The sequence below is a fragment of the Erithacus rubecula genome, assembly GCF_903797595.1.
Source record: "Erithacus rubecula genome assembly, chromosome: 4".
Lineage (NCBI taxonomy): Eukaryota > Metazoa > Chordata > Aves > Passeriformes > Muscicapidae > Erithacus > Erithacus rubecula.
The window spans coordinates 7,219,293-7,239,502 of NC_136686.1; the positions used below are offsets into that span (position 1 = coordinate 7,219,293).

Here is a 20,210-nt window from a genome sequence, read left to right on the forward strand (position 1 = left end):
ATGACACAGCCAAAGCTGTGTCAATCAGAGCAGCAGACCCTTCCACTTCCACCTCCTTGCTCTGTAATCCTCCAGTTGCCTCTCAGATTCAGCAGTGGCAGCTGCCAAAATCCTGGCAGAGCTGGAGGGAGCTCAGGAAGAAACAGCAGTGGGCATGTGTGAAGGTCTGGAATTTCTCACTTTGATCTGTGGTGCCATTGATCAGCCCACAGGGTGAAGTGGTTTTGTCACATATTGCAGGTTGAGAAGTGGATTGTGGAGCACTTGCAGTGCTAGAAAGGCAGTAAGTGCATTATTTAGGTGCTATAGGTAGAAATATTGAGGAATAGAAATATTGCTCCACTGTAGGGCCAGATAAAAATGTGCTTTTTTTTTTTTTTTTTGAGGGAAAATCCAGCACTTTATCTACTGTAGGAGGCCAGCTAAATTGCTGTCACAGTGTGGCTTGGGTTTGCCAATTTAAAAAGACTTAATTTCTTTTAGAGACAGGACCCAGGAGTAGAGACAAGGCGGACTCAAAACTTAAAAAGATACAAGAAGAAATTTATTAATAACAAAAAAAAAAAGAATTCAGAATAAGATTTCTAGATTATTCTCTCCTCCCTTCATTCCACATTTCTTCCCAACAACATACAGAGAATACTTCAGTCAGTTATCCACCCAAATAATCAGTTCAGTTCACTTAAGAGAGAAAAGTTCCTTTTTTTAGTTTAAGCTTGGGGGTGTCTTCACCTTCACAGTCTGCATCTGCCGGGGACCTACAGAACAATGAATTTTCCTCTCAATCCCACAGTTCTTCCAGTGCTGTGTTATGGGTTATGATGCACACATGGGGTACCACTTTTAAAGGCAGGCTGCTGAAAAACAAAATTCTCTTCATCTCCTTCTCTATCGAGTGTCTCTGTTCATATTCCAGTCCCAAAACAGACAGCTCCATTTCCCCAAGGCAAAAAGTCTTCTTCTCAAGCACACATCCTCCCCAAGTATATTTCACAGTTTAAAGGAATTTTAGTGAAGTCACAATCCCCTCATAGCACCACAAAAAAGGTTTTCAGCTACTTATCAGTTGCATCTTTTCAATCTCTTCCCATCAGGAACTTTCTCTTCATTCCGCTGACTTCTGTGGAATGCAGGGGCCGAGGGTGGCGGGCCGGGCTGCCCCGGCCAGAGCCGCCTCACCGCCGGCAGCCGGAAACTGGAAGAGAGCAGCAAACTCAATCCAATGTGATTTGTGAAAGCAAAATAACTTTTCATTGGTTTCCAGAGCTGTCCATCACCGAATCTGCTCTCTGATTGGTCTCAGTAGCCCCTAGAGACGGGAGAGTCCCTCCCACTCCCCAGCTTCCTGGAGCCTTCCCTGAGGCGAATCCACCCTTCCTCCGTAGCACGGGAAACCAACACAATTACAAAAGTAGTAAGAATAATTCTGCATGGTATAGCTTTTTGGAAGTATGCTTATGGATACATACCAGTTGAGAAGAATATATTTCCAAGAGAATTGACTGATTAGAGCCATAACAGCATGGATAGCTGGCAATACAATGTGATATTTCATCCCATACCGGTCCTTTACAAAATACTAGGAATTCAGACATTTTTAATCATCGTGCCTTAGCATCTGATACTTTTATACAAATCATAAATCAAAGAAATGAAGCATGAGGGTAACACAAAAACTACTTCTGCTGCTGAAAACTGTCTTTGTGTTTTTCACTGATACTGTATTCATCAAAGTCCTGACCAACTGAGAATAATGATTTACCTCATATCACAAATAAAAGTCGCCAATTAAAAATCCTGGAAACCATGAGAAAAGACTCTTAGAAGTGAGGTTCTCTGCTGGCAAACCCTTCACATTGGTCAGGTATGATTTGCTCCCAGCTCATGTCAAGAAAACCCTTCACTCACACTCGTCACTCATGAAGGGACAAATCCAAAGCTCAAAGACACAACCTCAGCGTTTCCCACATGGGAATGCTGAAAGATTTGTGAAATGAATTCCTTCAGTTTATGCAGCCCTTTGCACAGCCTCAAGTGATGATGTTTTATTTCAAAATGAAAGAAATTGGAAGAGCAGAAGTGATGGAATGCAGAGAATTCAGGGCTCAGATGAGTGATGTTCTTTGAGTGAAGAACACCTCAATGGTGCCTTGGATGTGCTTGATTATGCTGCAGAGGAGACACACAGAGAAAATCGTGTGGGTGATCAGGTCCTAAACCAGGCAAGGATAAAATTGTAGCTGAAGTTTCCAGGCAAATTGAATCCACTTCAAGTGGCCCTGAATTTTATATCAGGAGCCCATGAGATGTAAATACCTCAAACAACTATTAAATGCTCTCATGTATTATTTCTTACAAACAGATCTTTGGCACAACAAATGTCATATTATAGATATAAAATCTTAAAAACCTTGAAATCATGTCCCTGGCCCATTAATTGCTTTTACATTTATTATCAAGTACTATTAAGCTAGTTCATTATTAAAATTAGATTATGAGGAAGAGCTTTTGCTGTTGTTCCAATCACCTGGTGGAGCTTTTGAATTGTATTATCTGAGAAATACCGCCTAGGAGACACGGTATGCATAGGCTTGAACATTTCTTTTTACAGCATCATTAAAATGTCACTATATTTTTCAATGCTAGAATAAAGCTCCAGCAGAAAAATACAGGCAGAAATCTTTCCATTATGCAGCTGCCCTTAAGAGTAAGATTTACTTGAAGAGTTAAACTAACAAGTGATATTAATTGAAAAAAAAAAAACAAAAAAAACTCCTCCACAATAGCAATTTTTTCACAAAGTAATAGTCAGTCATTGTTATATCCCACTGTGAATGATTAGAAGCAAATCAGATTTATCTGCTGAATGCACAAAGCAATATGGTTACTGCAGATGACACTCTCATACAGCACCTGCTGCTGCAAAATGTATATCTGCACTGAGCTCTGTGCAGCTGACTAGTGCATAGACAGAAAAAAAAACCCCAACTTGTTATGTATGTGGGCAATCCCATCCTTTCAACAGGTTAGATGGATAAACTGTGAGTTATGGAATCATTAGGCAGTAATTCTTGATCTGCTTACTGACCTCCTCACACTGTTTGATTTGGGTGCCTGGGTAAGATTTAAAGCAATATTTTGGGGTAAAACTGCTGTGTAAGAGTTAAGTTGTTCTCCCTTTCTCCTTGACTGGCCATATGCCCTCAGCACTGTTGCCAACAAGTATAAAGTCTATTCTGTCAGTTTTCTTCTCACAGCTTTTGGTTTCTGAGTACAAGAGATTAATCATGAGAGATACTGGACTAGCTTTAACCAAAAGCCACAAAAAAAAAAATCATTCCTATGATATTTTGGCTTTTAAAAGGAAGATACTAATTTAGGAAGATAGTCAGTGTATGACAGTGATCCTATTCAAGAAATCATATTTTGGATGTGACCTAAATGTGATGTCATGTGACCCAAATGTCCTGTGACCCAAAATCTCTGCTGAATCCTTGAAGCTGGGCTGTGAAGTGCTTCCTATCTGTTTTTATTCGGTACACTATTCTGCCCATAAGGTGATTTGGGTTTTGTTCATAGTGCTACAAAGATGCCTGGCTGAAATCAAATAGCACATTGACTTGATTTCAGTAGCTGGCATGATTTATCAGTCTTCAAAGAAGCCTCAATATAAATTTACAATTTCAGAACCTAACTTCAAAAGATTTTTGCCTCTTTTTGGCTTAAGTTTGAATTGCCAGGTGTGAAGTTGCTTTGTTATACAGCACAGAAATGCCCCTTCAGTTGTCTTTTCCAGCAAGTGACGGTGCAGAAATGCAAGCTTTCACCATAAGTTCATTTATTCACTTTAGTTTCACTTCTTTCTTGCTTTTCCTTGCCACACCCTCATATTTGAAATGGAGAGGCTTGTAGAGCCACACTGTCACCATGCCAGTACGGTGCAAACAGTCTTGAAGCTGCTATTCCAGCAAATTTACACCATCCCACACCACCAAATAGTCATTTGAATGCAAGAAAGTAATTCTTGCTTTAGGAAATTAAATACAAATTAGTGAGCAAATAGAATTAGAAAGCAGTAACTTAAAACTTCTACTCCATTAAACCTACATATCTCACTGCAAGGAAAAAAAATTGGTTTTTTACCCTGCTTTATCAGTTTTTGCATACTGTGCCATACATACTGCAACACAGGCACAAGTAAGATGAATTAATGATGGTAGTCACAGGAAGCAATAATAAAGTTATAAGACAGCAGTGCTAAAAATGTCCCCTAAGAAAATAGTATGATTCTTACCTATTCATTAGCTCTTGAAAAATTTCATTTGGCAAAGGAAATATAAAGCCATTTATGACTGACTTCTAGTAATCCAAAGACACAAATCCACTCTGACTGACATCAATTTCTCTGAAGGCTTTTTCAATGTCCTGATAGGCTGAACACAGCTGTAATGAACATAATTTATAGTGTTTTGTTTAGAAAATCCAAGTTCATGAAGCTTTTAAAACAGTGGTGCATTTTTTACAAGACCTTTTCAAATGCTCTTCATTGGGAACTGATCAAATAGGTTACCCTGGCATGCTCTGGTGGTCAGATGTTTAATTAATAAGCTCACTACAGAACAGTATTCCCAATCACATGCTCTCAAATGACAAGTCAGACAAGATTCTCAAATAATAAGTCTGCTTCAAAATTCAGAGCTAAAAATACTTTGTGGATCAGTGTGCTTGATAACACCTATCTTAATGTAACCTTAAAGCCATCCATGGCATAACCTAGCATGAAAATTCTCATTATTAAAATGGGTCATTAGCACAATTAATACTGGACAATGTTAGAAGATATGGAATAGTTAAAAGAGATGTTCAAACATATCACACACTTCTTTGGTTGCTTCTTATTTTAATTCATGGGTTATTGCTAGTGATTTTTTTTTTTTTTGTTTGGTTGGTTTGGGGGTTTTTTTGTTGTTTTTTTTTGTTTTTTTGTTTTTTTTTTTTGCTTATGGGACTTGTAAAATGCCTGAAAGTTGACTTGCTACAGATTTTAAAAATGTTCATGAAACAATAGGAAGACTGTTCTGTTTTTCTGAAATGTTAGCTCACATTGGGCTGTTGAATACTGAGAGCATCCCTGAGACTTTCCTCTCTCCACCATTTTTTGACAAATACCCCATCTGCTTCTCAGCTGATTATTGATCATTCAAAACTGCTGAATTTGCAGGGTGAAGATGTAGGATAGGGAAATCTGAGAAAGCCCAAAATAAACATCCAGCACTGGGAGGGCTTGAAAGGTGAGGTGCACTGTGCTTCCAGTCCTGTCAAAGATCTCACAAAATACTCTGAGCTGGAAGGGCCCCCAAGGATCACTGAATCCAACTCTTATAGGAACACAGACCCATTCAGGGATCAAACCCTCACCCTGGCATTATTAGCACCCTGCTCCAACCAAGATGGATGAGGAGAAAAAGGGTGAAGTTGTGGAAGTCCCTGTAGCCTTGTTTTCCCCTGCTATCCTGCATTTTTGAGGTTGAGAAAACCCATTTACAGAACCTGTAGCAGAATATTCCTGATTCAGCCTCTCTTGGAGAGTCAGGACTTTCATGACATAATGGCAAATTATTGAATGTGGGAAAACTCTGTTTCTTTTCCCCTTCCCATGAAGCAGGTAGAACACAGTTATGTTCCACCATCATACTTCACAACCCCTTCTGTTAAATTCACATCCAAGGGCATGTGTAGAGGTTGTTTGCCATATCTATTCTATTCTCTCTATTCTAAGCTTGCCACCACACTTAAAAAATGTGTTTCTGCAATAGCACCTATCTGCTCATAATTTATTTCAGAAAATAATTGTCAGACTGACACGAGTTGTTACTCAAAGTCATTAAGGAACTTAATCTGACAGAGTGATCTAGCACTTCACATCTTGAAACAGTTTTGATCCACTTTCATTTTGTGTTAGTCCAAGGATTTGGTGTTCCAATACTTACATGAATCTAAGCAAGACTGAAACACACAAAATAAAACAGAACTGCTGCTTTTGTTAACAGGCTGTAAACTCGAACAAGGAATCCTATGCATGGAATTGGTTCATAAAATAAGTGGGTATAATTACCAGGCCTCAAAGCTTTATTTTATTTTATTTTCCTGTGATGCCTGGCTCAGCTTTGCTGTCTGCCAAAATATTGCAGGGTGTGAGTGGCATTCCCTTGCCCTTTCTGTGGGTGCCCTCTCACTTTAACCAGACTGCACTCTGGCATGCAACATGCACCTGGTGGGGACTGGAGGAAAGGTTTTGCTGGTGAAAACTGCAGAAAAAAACTTTTATACTACTGCTGCTTCCCTTTTATTTTCTGGTAGATTAGTGCTGTTAAGGAAACTGTCTTAGTAAATTCCAGAGCTTTGTCAGCTTCAAAGAAATAAAGCTATCTGACTCTTTGGGACAGCTTTTGTTAACTGGATATATCTTTGTTTACAAACAGGCTAAACCAAACCTGAAACTCAACTTTCTTGTATTTCAAACTTGATCAGTAGTTCAAAATTATGCAAATTAATCTCTATATTTGTTTTATTTCAAAACTTAATACAGCTAGCTTTGTCCCAGTCTGAGGTTTCTCCTTTGCCCCGAGATCACCCCAGAGGGACATGAAGGTGGCTCAAACCCTGGTTTTCTCTGAAGCAGCCGAAGAGAGATTGCCGGAGGTGGTTTTCTTTTTTTCCAAGGATTGTTTATTGTTTCATATCTCTGGGACATTTTGCCTGGCCAGCAAGGTCTGCTCAGCCTGGCATCCATGGTGGAATCTGCCTGGTGAAGGCAGGGCTTATCTTATATAGTTAGTACTACATATTACATGTTTACAAAATTTTCCCAATACAATACAATTTTATTAAATGGCCCAGCCCTGACCCCAACCAATCCAAGAGTGCCAACGTGTCACCCAACATGGATGACATGGAGAAGAAGGAGGAAAAGGTGTCCACCCCCCAAATTCTCCATCTTGGCCACGTGTCCCTTATCATAAACATTCAAAAAAAACCTATTTATCTACATTCTAACAATCTAATTTACACTTCACTAATTTTGGCAGCTTTTTTCCGTTCTCTTTGTGCTGACAACTTCCCCCAGGGGTCAGAATTCAGCACCTGTGACACCAGGGTCTCACAGGTCTTTGAGATCCTTGACAGGGGAGTTTTGAGACTCCCAAGGAGGCCAGGGGTACACCCTGGGCTCCCACAAGCTTAACAGGCAACTTTATGAGATTTAATATCAGAAGGTACCACTAGAAAATAACTTCCTCTCCTCCTCTGTATGTTTCCAGAATGATCCATCACTAGAGGCATATTTTCAGAAAATGGAAGGCAGTGTCCTGAATGATCTTTGATAATAAACATGCCTGTTGACTTTCCCTTGGTCAGGGAGGGTTGGTTTAGGGAACATCCAGGCGAACCTGACAGCTACAAGTCCATGGTCACTGGTGGAATCCATCCACAATTACTGGGGGAACTGCTGGACACCACGCTAGGTCACTCCAAATCCTGGCACAGGAGAGGTGTCTGGGGACTGGGAGAGAACAAATGTTACCTCAGGGCAAGAAGAAGGACCAGGGAGCTACTGGCAAGTCATCCTCCCTCAAATCCCTGAAAAGTTGCAGGAGAAACAGGACTTTTGGACATTTTAAGACTACTGTTTATGTGATCATGCATTTTTTGATTGGTGCTTCTATGCTGTTTGTGTGCCTTGTAGGAGCTTTTTGGGTACAATGATTAGTTGCTGTCTAGAACATCCCCTCCCACCTTTATTTTGGGGTTTTTAATCTTGGTATTCTGTTTTTCAGCTCTTTTTCTCCTGATTTAGCACTATGCAGAAGCTGATTTATTGTTTACTTTTTAGCCCTAATTATACATTTTAAGACTACTAATTTATGTTTTAGTGGTTTTGAAGGGTCTCAACAAGTTGCAGAAAAACACTTAAAAATGGCTTATTTTGTGTACTTGTTATAAACATTGGTCTAAACTAAGAAATATACACGAAAACAAGCATGTGAAGATACAGTAAAATATGCAGAAGAAAATTTGCAGCTTCATTTGGATTAAATGGAAACCTCACTTGCAGTTAGAACTCATTTCCACATGATATTAACTTTTACAGCTTGATTGTAGCATTTACTTTTTGGACATTTCCCTTGATTGGGAGTGAAGTTGCTGCATGCACCTTTAAGAATGGAAAGTTGTTCAGAAAACACTGCTGTGACTCAAGCTCATTATTTATGTTACTAAGCAAGGAACCTAGAAAGATGTAGTTTTTAAACTGAAAATTAGAATTCTGCCACATAAAGAGGATCCATAAAGTCTACAGCTAAAATGGCACCATTAGCACATCTTGTGCATCACAGGCAACTAACTTTTCTCTTGATTTTTTTTTTTTTTTTTTGCATTTAGCCCCATAATTAGTCTCTAAATACAATAAATCTTGTGTTTGATTAAACATGTCTTACAAAAATATGTCTAGTTAGTCCTGATGAATTTGTTCCGAGAAGAATTGATTGCCTTACTTTTTAATTTGAATTTATCTACTGGAGATGCTACAGCAGATGATGCAGACACCTCTTAAACTCCCTTCTCAAAGGTTAAACAGATTGTCTGCTAACATTAAGCTCTAAAGGATTCACACCACCCCTTGAATCACAATTATGGTGCTTTGGGGTTGGTTTTTTTGCACAGTTTTCCAATATTCTGGGAATGATAGCAGCTGATGTGAAGCTGTGTTCTGCTCTTGACTGTCACCAAAAGATGAAAATAAAAGTTCTATTTTTTCCAGGCTTTTTCTGGACGCCTTTGGGACATTAACCCTTTACAAATCCCTCAGAGCAGAGGCCAAGATCATAGGAAAAAAAAAACCTAAAACAAATACCACTCATATATAACCCATTAATTGCATCAACATGGGGTTCAGGAAGAGGCAGGAGAATTCCACTTGCAGTTTCTGGAACTATTTAGGTGGTAGTGAGAAGAGACCCTGGTTAATCAATTGCCAAATTCCATTTGGGACAGGAAAAGAGACCTGCACTGACATACCCTGTTTTCTTCTCTGTTCTTTGGGTTGTTTGGCAAAGCACAAAGGTATATTTAGTTGCTAAGATCTTCAAAATTCCATTGCTTTTTTGGGGTACTGAAAGACAGGAATTCATCTTTGCAACATTAAATTTACTTAATAAACTTGAGAAGTTATTTACTTGCCTCTTGCCTCAGTTTCCCATTAGTAACAATTAAATTAATTGTAAGCAATTAAAATTTGTAACAATAAATTGCAATTAATTAATTTAATAAAAATATAATTGTGGCCAACCCACAGGGCTCTTCTGTTTGTGACACACTTGTTTCTGATGCAGGTAAAATGCGGGTCTTTGCATAATTCATAGAGGACTTTACTGCTTTTCCCCTGAAATTCCCCCCACATCCTATTTCCCCTCAAGACTTCTCTTTTGTGCTAGAGGCTGAGAACTATCTGAGAATTAATTTTCAAGGAAAGTTTAAAGGGATTAAGATTGTGTTACCTGGGAGTCATACATATGGAAATACATACAGATGTATGTGAAAAATGGTGGAAACATATAAAATAAAATGGAGAGATTCAGCTCCACTTTGAACAAAGTTTTCATGCCTACAGCCAAAATCAAAGGCATACTTCAAAATCATTTGTGATTGGATTATTTGTTGGTGGAAACTTTGATTTTACCATGTCAATGCCTTGAGAAAGATCAGGTAAATAGTAAATCTTAGCATCAGGAATGATACTCTGGTACATTTTTGGAGTGCCTGAAACTCTCTCCTGATCACAATTTACTTTTTGATCCACTGAAATAAGCCCAAGCTAAAACATAAAGAGATACATTCACAAATCATGGCCTTACTACAAAATAGGAATGCTCTTCAGTCAGGATCCTCCATTTGTGACCTTTCCCATGGGGATTGTCCCATGAAAACAGTAAAATTCCTTCACCCAGGAACTTTCTGCTGGTTCATTCCTTCAATTCCTGCTGCTTTGAACCAAATGGTTTATTATGTACCCATAAATACCTTGGCTGGAAAGAGAATCCCACTTGATTACCAAATCACAGAAGGAATGACTGGTTCAAAATTGTACTTTTGCCCTCTGTTCTTTATGCTCCTGTTTCTTGTACAGGATCCCGTGGCTAGGTCAGGATCACCACCATGCTCTGCATACCATGAATCAAATCCCTGAAGAAAGGCATGGTACAACTGGGACCTGTAATGAAGGAAGATTGAGCTGGTTTTGGCAGCAGCCATTAAAAATGGGTCAGAGCCTGTTTTCATTATAAAGTCAATAGAATTCTTATTGCTTTCATCTGGGAGTATGAAGAGATCATAATTAAACCCCCAAATTCTTGCTTCTAAACATGGCAATGATTGGTTTGCTTTCACAGATTTATTGACTAAGTAAAGTATTCCCAAATACTGGCTCTGGACATGGCAGTCACTTTCATCCTTCTCTATAGTGAGAAGGAGGAAAACCAAGAAACTCAAAATTATTGTTCTCATCTGCTTGCTGTCTGGATATACTGTTATCTTTTCACTTACTAGGAAGGGTAACAAGCCCTGGGTACTTCAAATTAGCTTTTGGATGGCCTTGCTCTTCCTGTCATTATTTCTATTATTTCCTGCCTGTTTATTTCTATGGTTTCTCTACTTGCTTAACCTAAACCATTTCACAGGTTATAATCTGAAAAAAGACATTCCAGTACCTGTTTATGTTCTATACCTGCTTGAATTTGGACACTATTTTCACATCTTTGAACAAGTTTTTCCTAAAAGCTACCTCAGTGCTGATAAGACTTGCACAAGTATTGTTCTACACATTTTAAATTCTGGATTTGCTTTTAACTTCAATGTATATTACTTAAGCAACACTCCATCTGAGATTATTTTTTAGGTAGCAATTTCAAAAACATGGAAGCTGACAATGCACATTTAATAAGCATAGAAATGGCTTCTAGTTTTCTAAGTATCAAAATATGCTAATTATAAGTACGACTATTCATTATTTTCCTACATCCTGTTTTTACACCTATACAGATACTCCTAATTGTTAAAATTGAAAAACAAACAAATGTACCCATTATACTTTTTATGAACCCAGCCCATTGTTCAAGGTAAAGAAATCATTCTTTACACAAAGATTTGCTCTGAAATTGCTGCCAAAGAAAATAACCTTGAGTTATTTGCTGCATAACTGCCACATGAGAACATTAAAGGTGCCTAGGGACAGCTTCATCTTGAGCATGTGACTTTTAAGAAAAAGCTTTTAAGTTCAATATTTAAAAATTGCTGCCGTATCCTTTTTCTTCCTCTGATTTTAAACTAAACCCAGTTATCACATATAAGAAGAATTGGGGTGTTTTTTGTTTCTATGGTTCTGGTCCTGTGTCTAATAATGAAGGTTTGTATGGCCATAAATTCAGGATATCACTGGAATGTTAAGGAAGTAGGTAAGTGTGTATATATATCTGGATGAAGATACTTCATCAGATGGTGGCTTTTCCCCATAAAAATGGAGAATGAGGCAAGGCCCTGATGTGAAACCTGAATAATTTTCCTGAATTGACCAAGCCCAACTCTGAAACACTAAAAGTTGATTTAGTCTTAGGGAAAATTAAATTTTCCACATAATCAAGTAAATCTTTAGATGGGAGGTCCATCCATAAAGGATTCACTGCTTTCTAGACAAATCTGGCTTTCAGAACTGTGAGACTTTTGGGGTTTTTCCAGAAATTTTTTAAAAAAAAATATTTTGGTAAGGCAAAACAATTGCTCCATCTCTCTGGCCTTGGTCTGACTCATCTGAAAGAAATGCTATGAGTACAAACAGGGATCTTTGGCTGACATTGTGGATCCAGAACACATCTCTAAAAATTAATATTTTCCCTATACTACATAGCATATTTTCTCAGCCCAAAAGATGTGTATGAGCCATGCCTCAGGTCAAGATATTGTCAGAAAAACCCTCTTAATAATTACAGGACTGATCCAAAGTCCATTAAAATTAATTGAGAGACTCGACACCATGGCCCAGAGCAACCATAACAGGATTGTGAAAAAAAAATACATGTTAATCAATACAAGGCAAATATTTGGCAGGCTCTGGCTTGAATCAGAAACAGCTGCAGAGTCCAAAAAAGCAGAAATCAGTTCAGAAGACCACACTGTGAAGGGACAGCAGGAGGAAGGTTGGTGGCAGAACTTGGTCCAAAGGATGGGACTTGGTTTGGGTTTGTCTGTTTGGGTTTTTTTAATAACAGATCAATGCATCAAGGAGAATTTAAAATGGATTATATCATACTATAACTCAAAATTGGAAACCTGAAGATCAGCAGGAGCACAAGCCCTATCAAATAAGATGCATTTTCTCTCAAAATCACAGCCACAGGTCCATGATGTGAGAGGTGCACTGTCCCAAGGAACAATCATATCACACAGCCTGGCAGCCAGCTGAGCAGGCAATATCCTGGAATGTCCATGGACACACAGCTTTGAAGCTGAGGCTCCTTACATCCACAGAAACCTCAAAAATAGAAGAACCCAAGATTTTTGCCCTGCTGGCTTTGGAATATGGCATTCCAACCTTGTTCTTGAGGATGGGAGCTGAGTGGGAAGCAAAGACCATTGGCATCTCCTTGGCCTCCCTGCTTATCTGCTCTGGATGTGCTAAATAAACTCCTTAGAAGCCTAAGGGTTGCTGATTTTTGTCAAGGAATTCCAGACATGAAAATCTGGAGAACCCAGATATTCCATGGGAATTTCCAGATGTTTTGCTGTTCACATTGGATTTCCCCAGTTTCACTGCCATTATTGCTACTGTCACCAGTACAGATTTTTGGAGCACTTGAGAGACTCAATAAAGTTCTCAAAAAGCAAAAAAAAAAAAATATTGTCCTTGCCCAATACAACAGGAATTTAGGGGGAGACATGGATATACTTAAAATTGCAGGAATTCAGGGCAACACATGAATATATTTGAAATAGCAGAAGCCATTTAGATTGGAAGTTCTTTACTTGCCCACCTCTCCCCAACTATGACACAGACAAAATCAGTCAACAGAGTTCTTTTTGGGCATGATGATTACAGAGCATTCAGCTTTTTGCATTAACAAATGTGCAGACAGAGGGGCAGAGCACACTCATCTGTTTTATCTTGTCCTTGAGATTTAACTGGACCTGAGCAAAATTTTCATCACAGAAGTGAATTTGAGCCATGATTTTAATGGCACTTTGAAAAAAACCAGAACACTTTATTTCTTTGATTTGGGCGGTAATATCCTCCTTTAAACATACTATTAACTGTCTCACAATTTGTGTTTTGAGAAAAAATACACTTTAATTTGCTTTATGGTTCATCCACGAGAAGAAATTCAGATATAACTTGGGTATATTTGAACACTCTCAAATTTAGTAGGCTTCCTCTAAAGTTACTTGTGTGATTTTCCATCAGTAAGAAAATTAAGGTTACATTTTATCTCTGTGTTGTGTCTGGTATCCTGGTGTTTCATAGAAAAGTGACTCAGGACCATTATTTTCATCTGTTAAGCTTCAGAAGTTTTTCTGATAAAACTTCACTTTAGAGCTTTAAATCCTGCAAATGAAAATTGTGTTCTTTTTTATCATTCAGCACTTATGGGATGTAGCAACATTTTTATAAATTTATTACCTTTCAGATTGCAATGCCAAACATAAGGTTTATTGCCAAATAAAGCAACATTTTTGTTTTTTGATTGCCTGCTTTAGAAGACTATTGCTTCTGCTCTGTAATTGCCTTTACCAAATTATTTAAATGGTTTTGTTGATAACTAATTGTGTAAAGCACCCCAACCAGAAAAAAATACACACAGTGAAATGCTGTAGCCAGGCAATATGAAAAGAGAAAAAATACTTTGGTAGTCTCTCACAATTAAATTAATATGCAAACAAAAAAAAATTTAAAATTGAAAACTCAAACAATAAAACACCATCCTAATTTGCTTTGTTATCTTTCAGGTCCCTGAAAGAGCATCTCGGGTAGGTGGTACTTCCTGGTGGATATCACAGACTCCAAAATCCACAGAAAGTCATTTTGAAATCATAAGACACTGAACATTCATTGGAAACAGAGTGTGTAGGATCATGGAGTCATACAATAGTTGGACAGGGCTTTTAAAGCTCATCCAGTCCAATGCCCCTGTAATGAACAGGGGCATATTTTACCAATGCAAGTTGCCCAGAGCCACATCCAACCTGACACTGAATGTTTCCAAGGATGGCATCCACCACTGCTCTGGGCAATCTGTGCCAGTGTTGCACCACCCTCAGCATGAAAAATTTCTTCCTTAAATCAAGTCTGATTCTCCTCTCTTGTCATTTAAAACCATTACCCTTTGTCCTATTGCAACCAATCCTGCCAAAGAGTCTGTTTCCATTTACTTACAGGCCTCTTTAGGTACTGAAATGTGGTACCGTAAGAACTTCCCTAGAACCTTCTCTTCTCAAATTTTCTCAAACTCCAATTTTCCCAGCCTGTCTCCATGGCCCAGCTCCACTTGGTGCCTCCTCTGGACTCACTCCAAGAGATCAAAGAATCAGGGAATGGTTTGAGTTGGAAGAGACTTTGAAGCCCATCCCATTCCACACCCCCTGCCATGGGCAGGGACACCTTCCACTAGCCCAGGTTGCTCAGAGCCCCATCCAGCCTGGCCTGGAACATTGCCAGGGAACAATTCCTTACCAATATCCAATCTAACCCTGCTCTCTGTCAGTGTGAAGCCATTGCCCCTTGTCCTGTCACTCCAGGTTCTTATCAAGAGTCTCTCTCCATCTTTCCTGTGGCTCCCTTCAGGCACTGCAAGGCCACAGTGAGGTCACCCCAAAGTTTCTCCTCCCCATGCTGAACAATCCCAGTTCCCTCAGCCTTTCCTCCCAGCAGAGCTGCTCCATCCCTCTGATCCCTTGGTGTCCCCTGGCTCCAGCAGCTCCTTGTCCTTCCTGTGCTGTCCCAGGCTCGGTGCAGCCCTGCAGGGGGGTCTCAGCAGAGCAGGGCAGAGGGGCAGAATCCCCCCTCCCCTGCTGCCCTGGGCTCTGGCTTGGGGCAGGGCCAGCTCTCACCCACAGCACCCCCCAGTCCTTCTGCCGGGGCTGCTCCCTCTGCTCATCCCCAGCCTGGATTGATCCCAGGACTTGTCCTGACCCAGCTGCAGCACCAGCACCTGATCTGGTTAAACCTCCTGAGATTCAGTGATTCAAAACTCTGTGGGTTTTCATTTCACCAGATCATTTCACATGAGAACTGTGCTAAAGTGAGAGGAAGAACATCCCAGGATCTGTGATTTGACATTTCTCATTCTCTGCCTCAAGCTGCACAGGATGTGAAGATGTGCAATGGTACCACAGTGTTTAAATAACAGCATTCCTCCACTCCAGGGGGAAAAACTCAGTCATATTCGCCTCTTGCAGGAATTCAGCAAAGGCATGAAACACATCTGATAAGAGATGCTTCCCTTTCCAAAGGCAGGGTTTCACTTGTCACCTGGTTATCAGGATCTTTTTCCCTGTGATGAGCAGTAGCTTCTGGCTCTCTCCACTCACTGATATCAGCAGGAGGGGGAGCCAATTTCTCATTCAGAAAACAACTCCAAATCAGCTGCAAAAGGGTCTTAGCTCCTGTGGGTGTGTCCTGCACACACATACTGTCTTCCTGATATATTGATTCTGCTGAACAATGTTTTTAAAAAATAAATTCATGTATCCTGTGTCAGACTAAGAAATTGAAGGGGTAAAGCAAAAGGCTGTCATAACACCTCTTATAAGCAGAGTAAGGAAAATTCTTTTTTCTTTTCACTACTTCTTCCTCTGGAAGAGCCTCTGGGGCTCTCCCTATCTCTTCTGTGCAGCTTTCAGAGTGGAGGAGGCACAAACATCACCATGCAGACTCCCAAAACTCGTCCTGGATTTGAGGCCAGGAGCATCCACCCCCAAAGCCACTCAGTGGGGCTACAGGCAAGGGCAGTCACACACCACCTCTCCAGTGTCCTAACCTCCATCCTGAAACTCAAGGTGATTGGGATGAATTCAGATGCAGGGACTCCTGCCTCTGGAATGAATTACCCACACATTTATCCTTGCATACTGTTGCATCCATTAGTCAGAGAAAGGCTGAAGGCTGCAACTTGCATACAGAAGATAAACTATCAAATTACCCTGCTGCTGCAGCCTGCAGCCACTGTCACTCAGAAGACCACAAAGGCCTCAGCATTTCTTGTTATTTTTGCTCTGACAGAAAAATCACAGTTTCTTTACTTTCAAATTCCAAGCCCTTCATCCTAAACCAGCTCATCTCAAGCTGTTCCCCTCTATCCATCCTGCCTGGCTGCAGCCAAAAGTTCTGCAGCACCTGATAATGTTTTGCACTTTCTCTGCAATCCGCAAATTACAGGTGATTCCAGTGAATAGAAATACAGCACAACCTTCCCTGGCACAGTAGGAAATGTTGCAATAACTCCCCATGAAAAATGACTATTTTTCATTGACTTAGTGTTCTGAGGCAAATTTCTCTTCAAATGGCACCAGTAAACTTCAAGACTATTTTAGGCAAAGAAATAATATGAATTTCAGGTTCATATATTTTAAATGGTAGGCAGAGGATGTTTTTCCTTCAATACTAAAATCTGGAGGTTTGCTGGGAACAAAAGATCTAGGCAGGTATACATTTCCAAAATATCAATGAACTCCAAAATATCAGTGAATTATTTTTTCTATATGTAGCAAAATTATTTTTTTTGCAAAAAATTTTTGCAAAAATTCCTCAAATCAATAAGAGGTTGCAAGAACAACCACACAGGACAAAAGGATAAATACGTTTGCATTCTAGCAACTCTGCCTTCTCCAGGTCTGTTAAACATTTCAACAGCCTGAACCTTAGAGGAAACCTAAAAACTGAGAACTGACAATGAAAGTAGTATAGGAAATCTCCCACACTTACTCTGTTCTGTGTTGAATTGTTCAGCTTGCAAGAATAAAGCCTTGTTTAAAAATATCACTTTTTAACTGGTTTTTTGTGGTTTTTTTTTTTTTTTTTTTTTTCCCTGCAGAAGCAACTGGGGAATTGAGTCAGGCTGTGTTCCCTCTGGCTCACATAGCAGCAGCAATAATAAAAATCCTGCCACTGCTCCTCACTCACTCATTTGAGTGTGGCTGCCTGAGACAATTAAACTCAGCTTGGCTGTATCTGCTCTGCAGTGCTTCTTTTAGGAGTAGGGAGGAGGAGAGTCCTTGTAGGGAATCCTGATCACAGAGAAGTGACTTCAGTGGAGCAAAGATTCCACATTTTGGGGTTTTTTTCACCAAAAGAGTCAACAATCTGAGTCCAGTCAACGTTTCAAGCCCAGTCCTCCCACTGCAGAACATTTCTATTCTGGAATAGATCTGTTTGTGGCTACAACCACCCCTGAGAGAGGCAAAGGTTGCCCAAAGTAAGAAGCTGTAAGTCAGGCAGATTTGACTACTCCTTGGCAACTCTGCCTGCCAAAGCAGGGTGGGAGGAAACAAAGTTATCTGGCTATAGACATGAAGACAGAAAGATATATTGTATTCATTTAAAAAGTATTTTCTTAAAACTCTATAGGAATTTATAGTTCCTATGGATATAAAATACAAAAGAAATTGAAACTCAAAAACAGGATTCGATTTCACCAGTGTAGGGATTTCCCTTCCTTGCCACAACTGGCAAAATGTTTCCACCACAAATCCAACCTTTTCATGAAACACAGAAATCTCCATTCCTTTCTCCCTGCAATCAGATTTCACCAAAAATATATTATTTAATGAGTGAAGCCCAGGTTTGGATGCTGTGATGCCTGGCAGGTTTTGATGCCACCATTTGTCCTTACAGGTTAGAAAGGCCATGAACCCAGCAGTTAATGCTATCAGAATCTTCCAGCAGAGCCACTGGAAGCACTCTCCTGTTTTTCCTCTGGAGTGTTGCTGATATCACACACTTCCAGCAGCCACAAGGCCCTGCCACAGTGTCTTTGGCACAACGTGCTCTGTTGTCACCCACACGTGCCAGCTGGCTGCTGCTTCCCACCCCAGCAGTGACTGCACTTCAGCAGCTTTTATGCATGTAAAACACTCAGGGAAGAGGGAAGACAGTTAATATTTTAAATATTTCCTTGTTCTTCAGGAGCATGCAGGATATCCAGTGAAAGCAGATCACCTGCAGGCATCCCAAGGGGGTGGGGGGGAAATTCCAGGCACTCCCTTCTGAACACTGTGATTGTGAGATGATTTCCTGCCACAAATCACTGGAATTCCTTTTGTCACCCACACAGGTATGCCAACCACTTGGCATTTTCCTCAGCAGCTGAGTCTGGCCTTGTAGGGCACACAGAGGAGGCTGGGTGGTTCTTCTGAAGGAAACAAAAGCTGCTCACCCTTGACACGAGGATCAGAGGCAAAATCTGTGTTCAGACTTGTGGCTGCTGCCCCTCATTAGAACCATACAGCCACCCTAATAAACAACATATGGGAAATCTGGGGTTCTTATCTGCCAAGAAAGTGAAAATGGCAAAAAATTTAATGGCAGCATCAGGAAATAAGCTGCAAAGGATAAGTTGAGGATAGAGTGGTAAAACATGCTGAGTTCTTCCATTTTTGTGAGAATATGTAAAAAATGCATACATGAGTAAAGAAAACCTGTAATGTAACACCTGGTAGTGTCTCTAGCAGAAGGACTAGAGCTCAGAGGTGCTTTCAAGGCAAACCCTGTGGCACAGCACAGCTGGGAAGCTCAGTGGCCCATGAACTGTCCCTGAAGCTCCCCAAAACTCCTTCTCAAGAGTGTAGGAGAGGCACCTGAGGGCAGGAGAAGGCAGACCCTCTGTCACTCTGCTTCCAGGCTGTCCCAGTACAGCCTAGAGCATTTTGCAGCAGCCTCTGTGTCTGACTGTGCCCTTCCCTTCAGCCAGCACTTCCTTGCAGGGATGAACACTCAGATTTCCTGCCCTTCCTGGCAGCCTGCTGCACCAGGTACTGCAGGAAGAAAGGGGATGATGGGGAAGGTCTGAGAGGCCCATGTTGCCAAAGGGAAGATTTCAATCTGCAAAGATCTACCAATCCAGCATGTTACATGCAGGGAGATACATCCATCAGATTTTGTTTGTTTTGTTAGAAGGAAAGAAAGGAAATAAATGCCTGAAAAATATTCTTCTCTGTGCTATAAACACATCAGTGCTCATTTTCTCTATATTCTACTTTGGGCCATTCTGTGTAAAATCTTTAATTAAAGTTTTTCTTTGAAATTGTCATCATCAAACCAGAAGAAAGAAAGTAAAAAATGGAAGGACACAGCTGTGCATATATGAAGTGCTATTCAGTACCAAATGAATTGGAACAAAATAAGTATCGTGACTGTTATGCTCTTAGTTTTGGCTCTGTATTCTCAGTAGCACAGTCTAACTTGTCACTTTATATTGATTCCATCTGTTTACACTCTGCAGAGTATTGGCTTCCTACAGTGAACATTTCCTATTTACCAGCTGGTAAAGATAGGCCCAAACCAGATAGAAAAGAATTAGACTATTTTCAGATCCTCATAAACATAAAATCAAAAATTAATGGGGGAGGGGAGATAAAAGTAGAGGGAGGGAGTGGAATGTAGGGGTGTGATGCTTGTTTCATATTGATAGTCCTCTACAATCCAGTAATAATTTTTAGAGACCTTGAAATTTGTGCAATGAGCATGCAAAATAAATCAATTTCCACTCCTCTTTACTTTCTTCTTTACACAAACAGCCTGATTGTAAATGTGAATCAATCACAGTACCTCAGTAATCTTTAAACAGAAACAGTTGGGGTCTGAATCTGGCTGATAGAATATTCTCAGTCCCACCAGACAGCTCTGAGTGAAGGACTTCCACAGAAAATGGATGTGCACATGCAGTACAGAGCCATCTTTGCACTCTGACAAACTTTCTTTTTCACAGTGGATGGATTATTTTCTTAAGGAGATGATAATTGGTAGGGACTGACTCATTCAGGAGAGTCTTAGTGCTGCCATTAAAAAAAACAAAACCAAACTGTTGCAAGTTGCAATCTTTTTTTGAACAAAGTTGGGAGCTTTTTAAATATTTTTTAATATTCAGGAGCACCATGTCATGAAAATAGAGTCT

The 20,210-nt window shown here is 40.0% G+C and overlaps 1 protein-coding gene and 1 long non-coding RNA gene across 2 annotated transcripts in view; both read right to left on the reverse strand.

Moving 5' to 3' along the window:
• The window catches only part of LOC306801114, a 212,035-nt gene that overhangs the window by 127,447 nt on the left and 64,378 nt on the right, over nucleotides 1-20,210 (reverse strand). The window lies entirely within an intron of this gene.
• EFCAB6 (EF-hand calcium binding domain 6) overlaps nucleotides 1-20,210 on the reverse strand; it is a gene marked incomplete at both ends in the record, with an annotated part of 89,100 nt that overhangs the window by 53,241 nt on the left and 15,649 nt on the right. Inside the window, 2 exon segments of the mRNA XM_079303078.1 lie at nucleotides 4,295-4,359; nucleotides 4,363-4,443. Coding sequence (XP_079159204.1) covers nucleotides 4,295-4,359; nucleotides 4,363-4,443 — 146 coding nt within the window.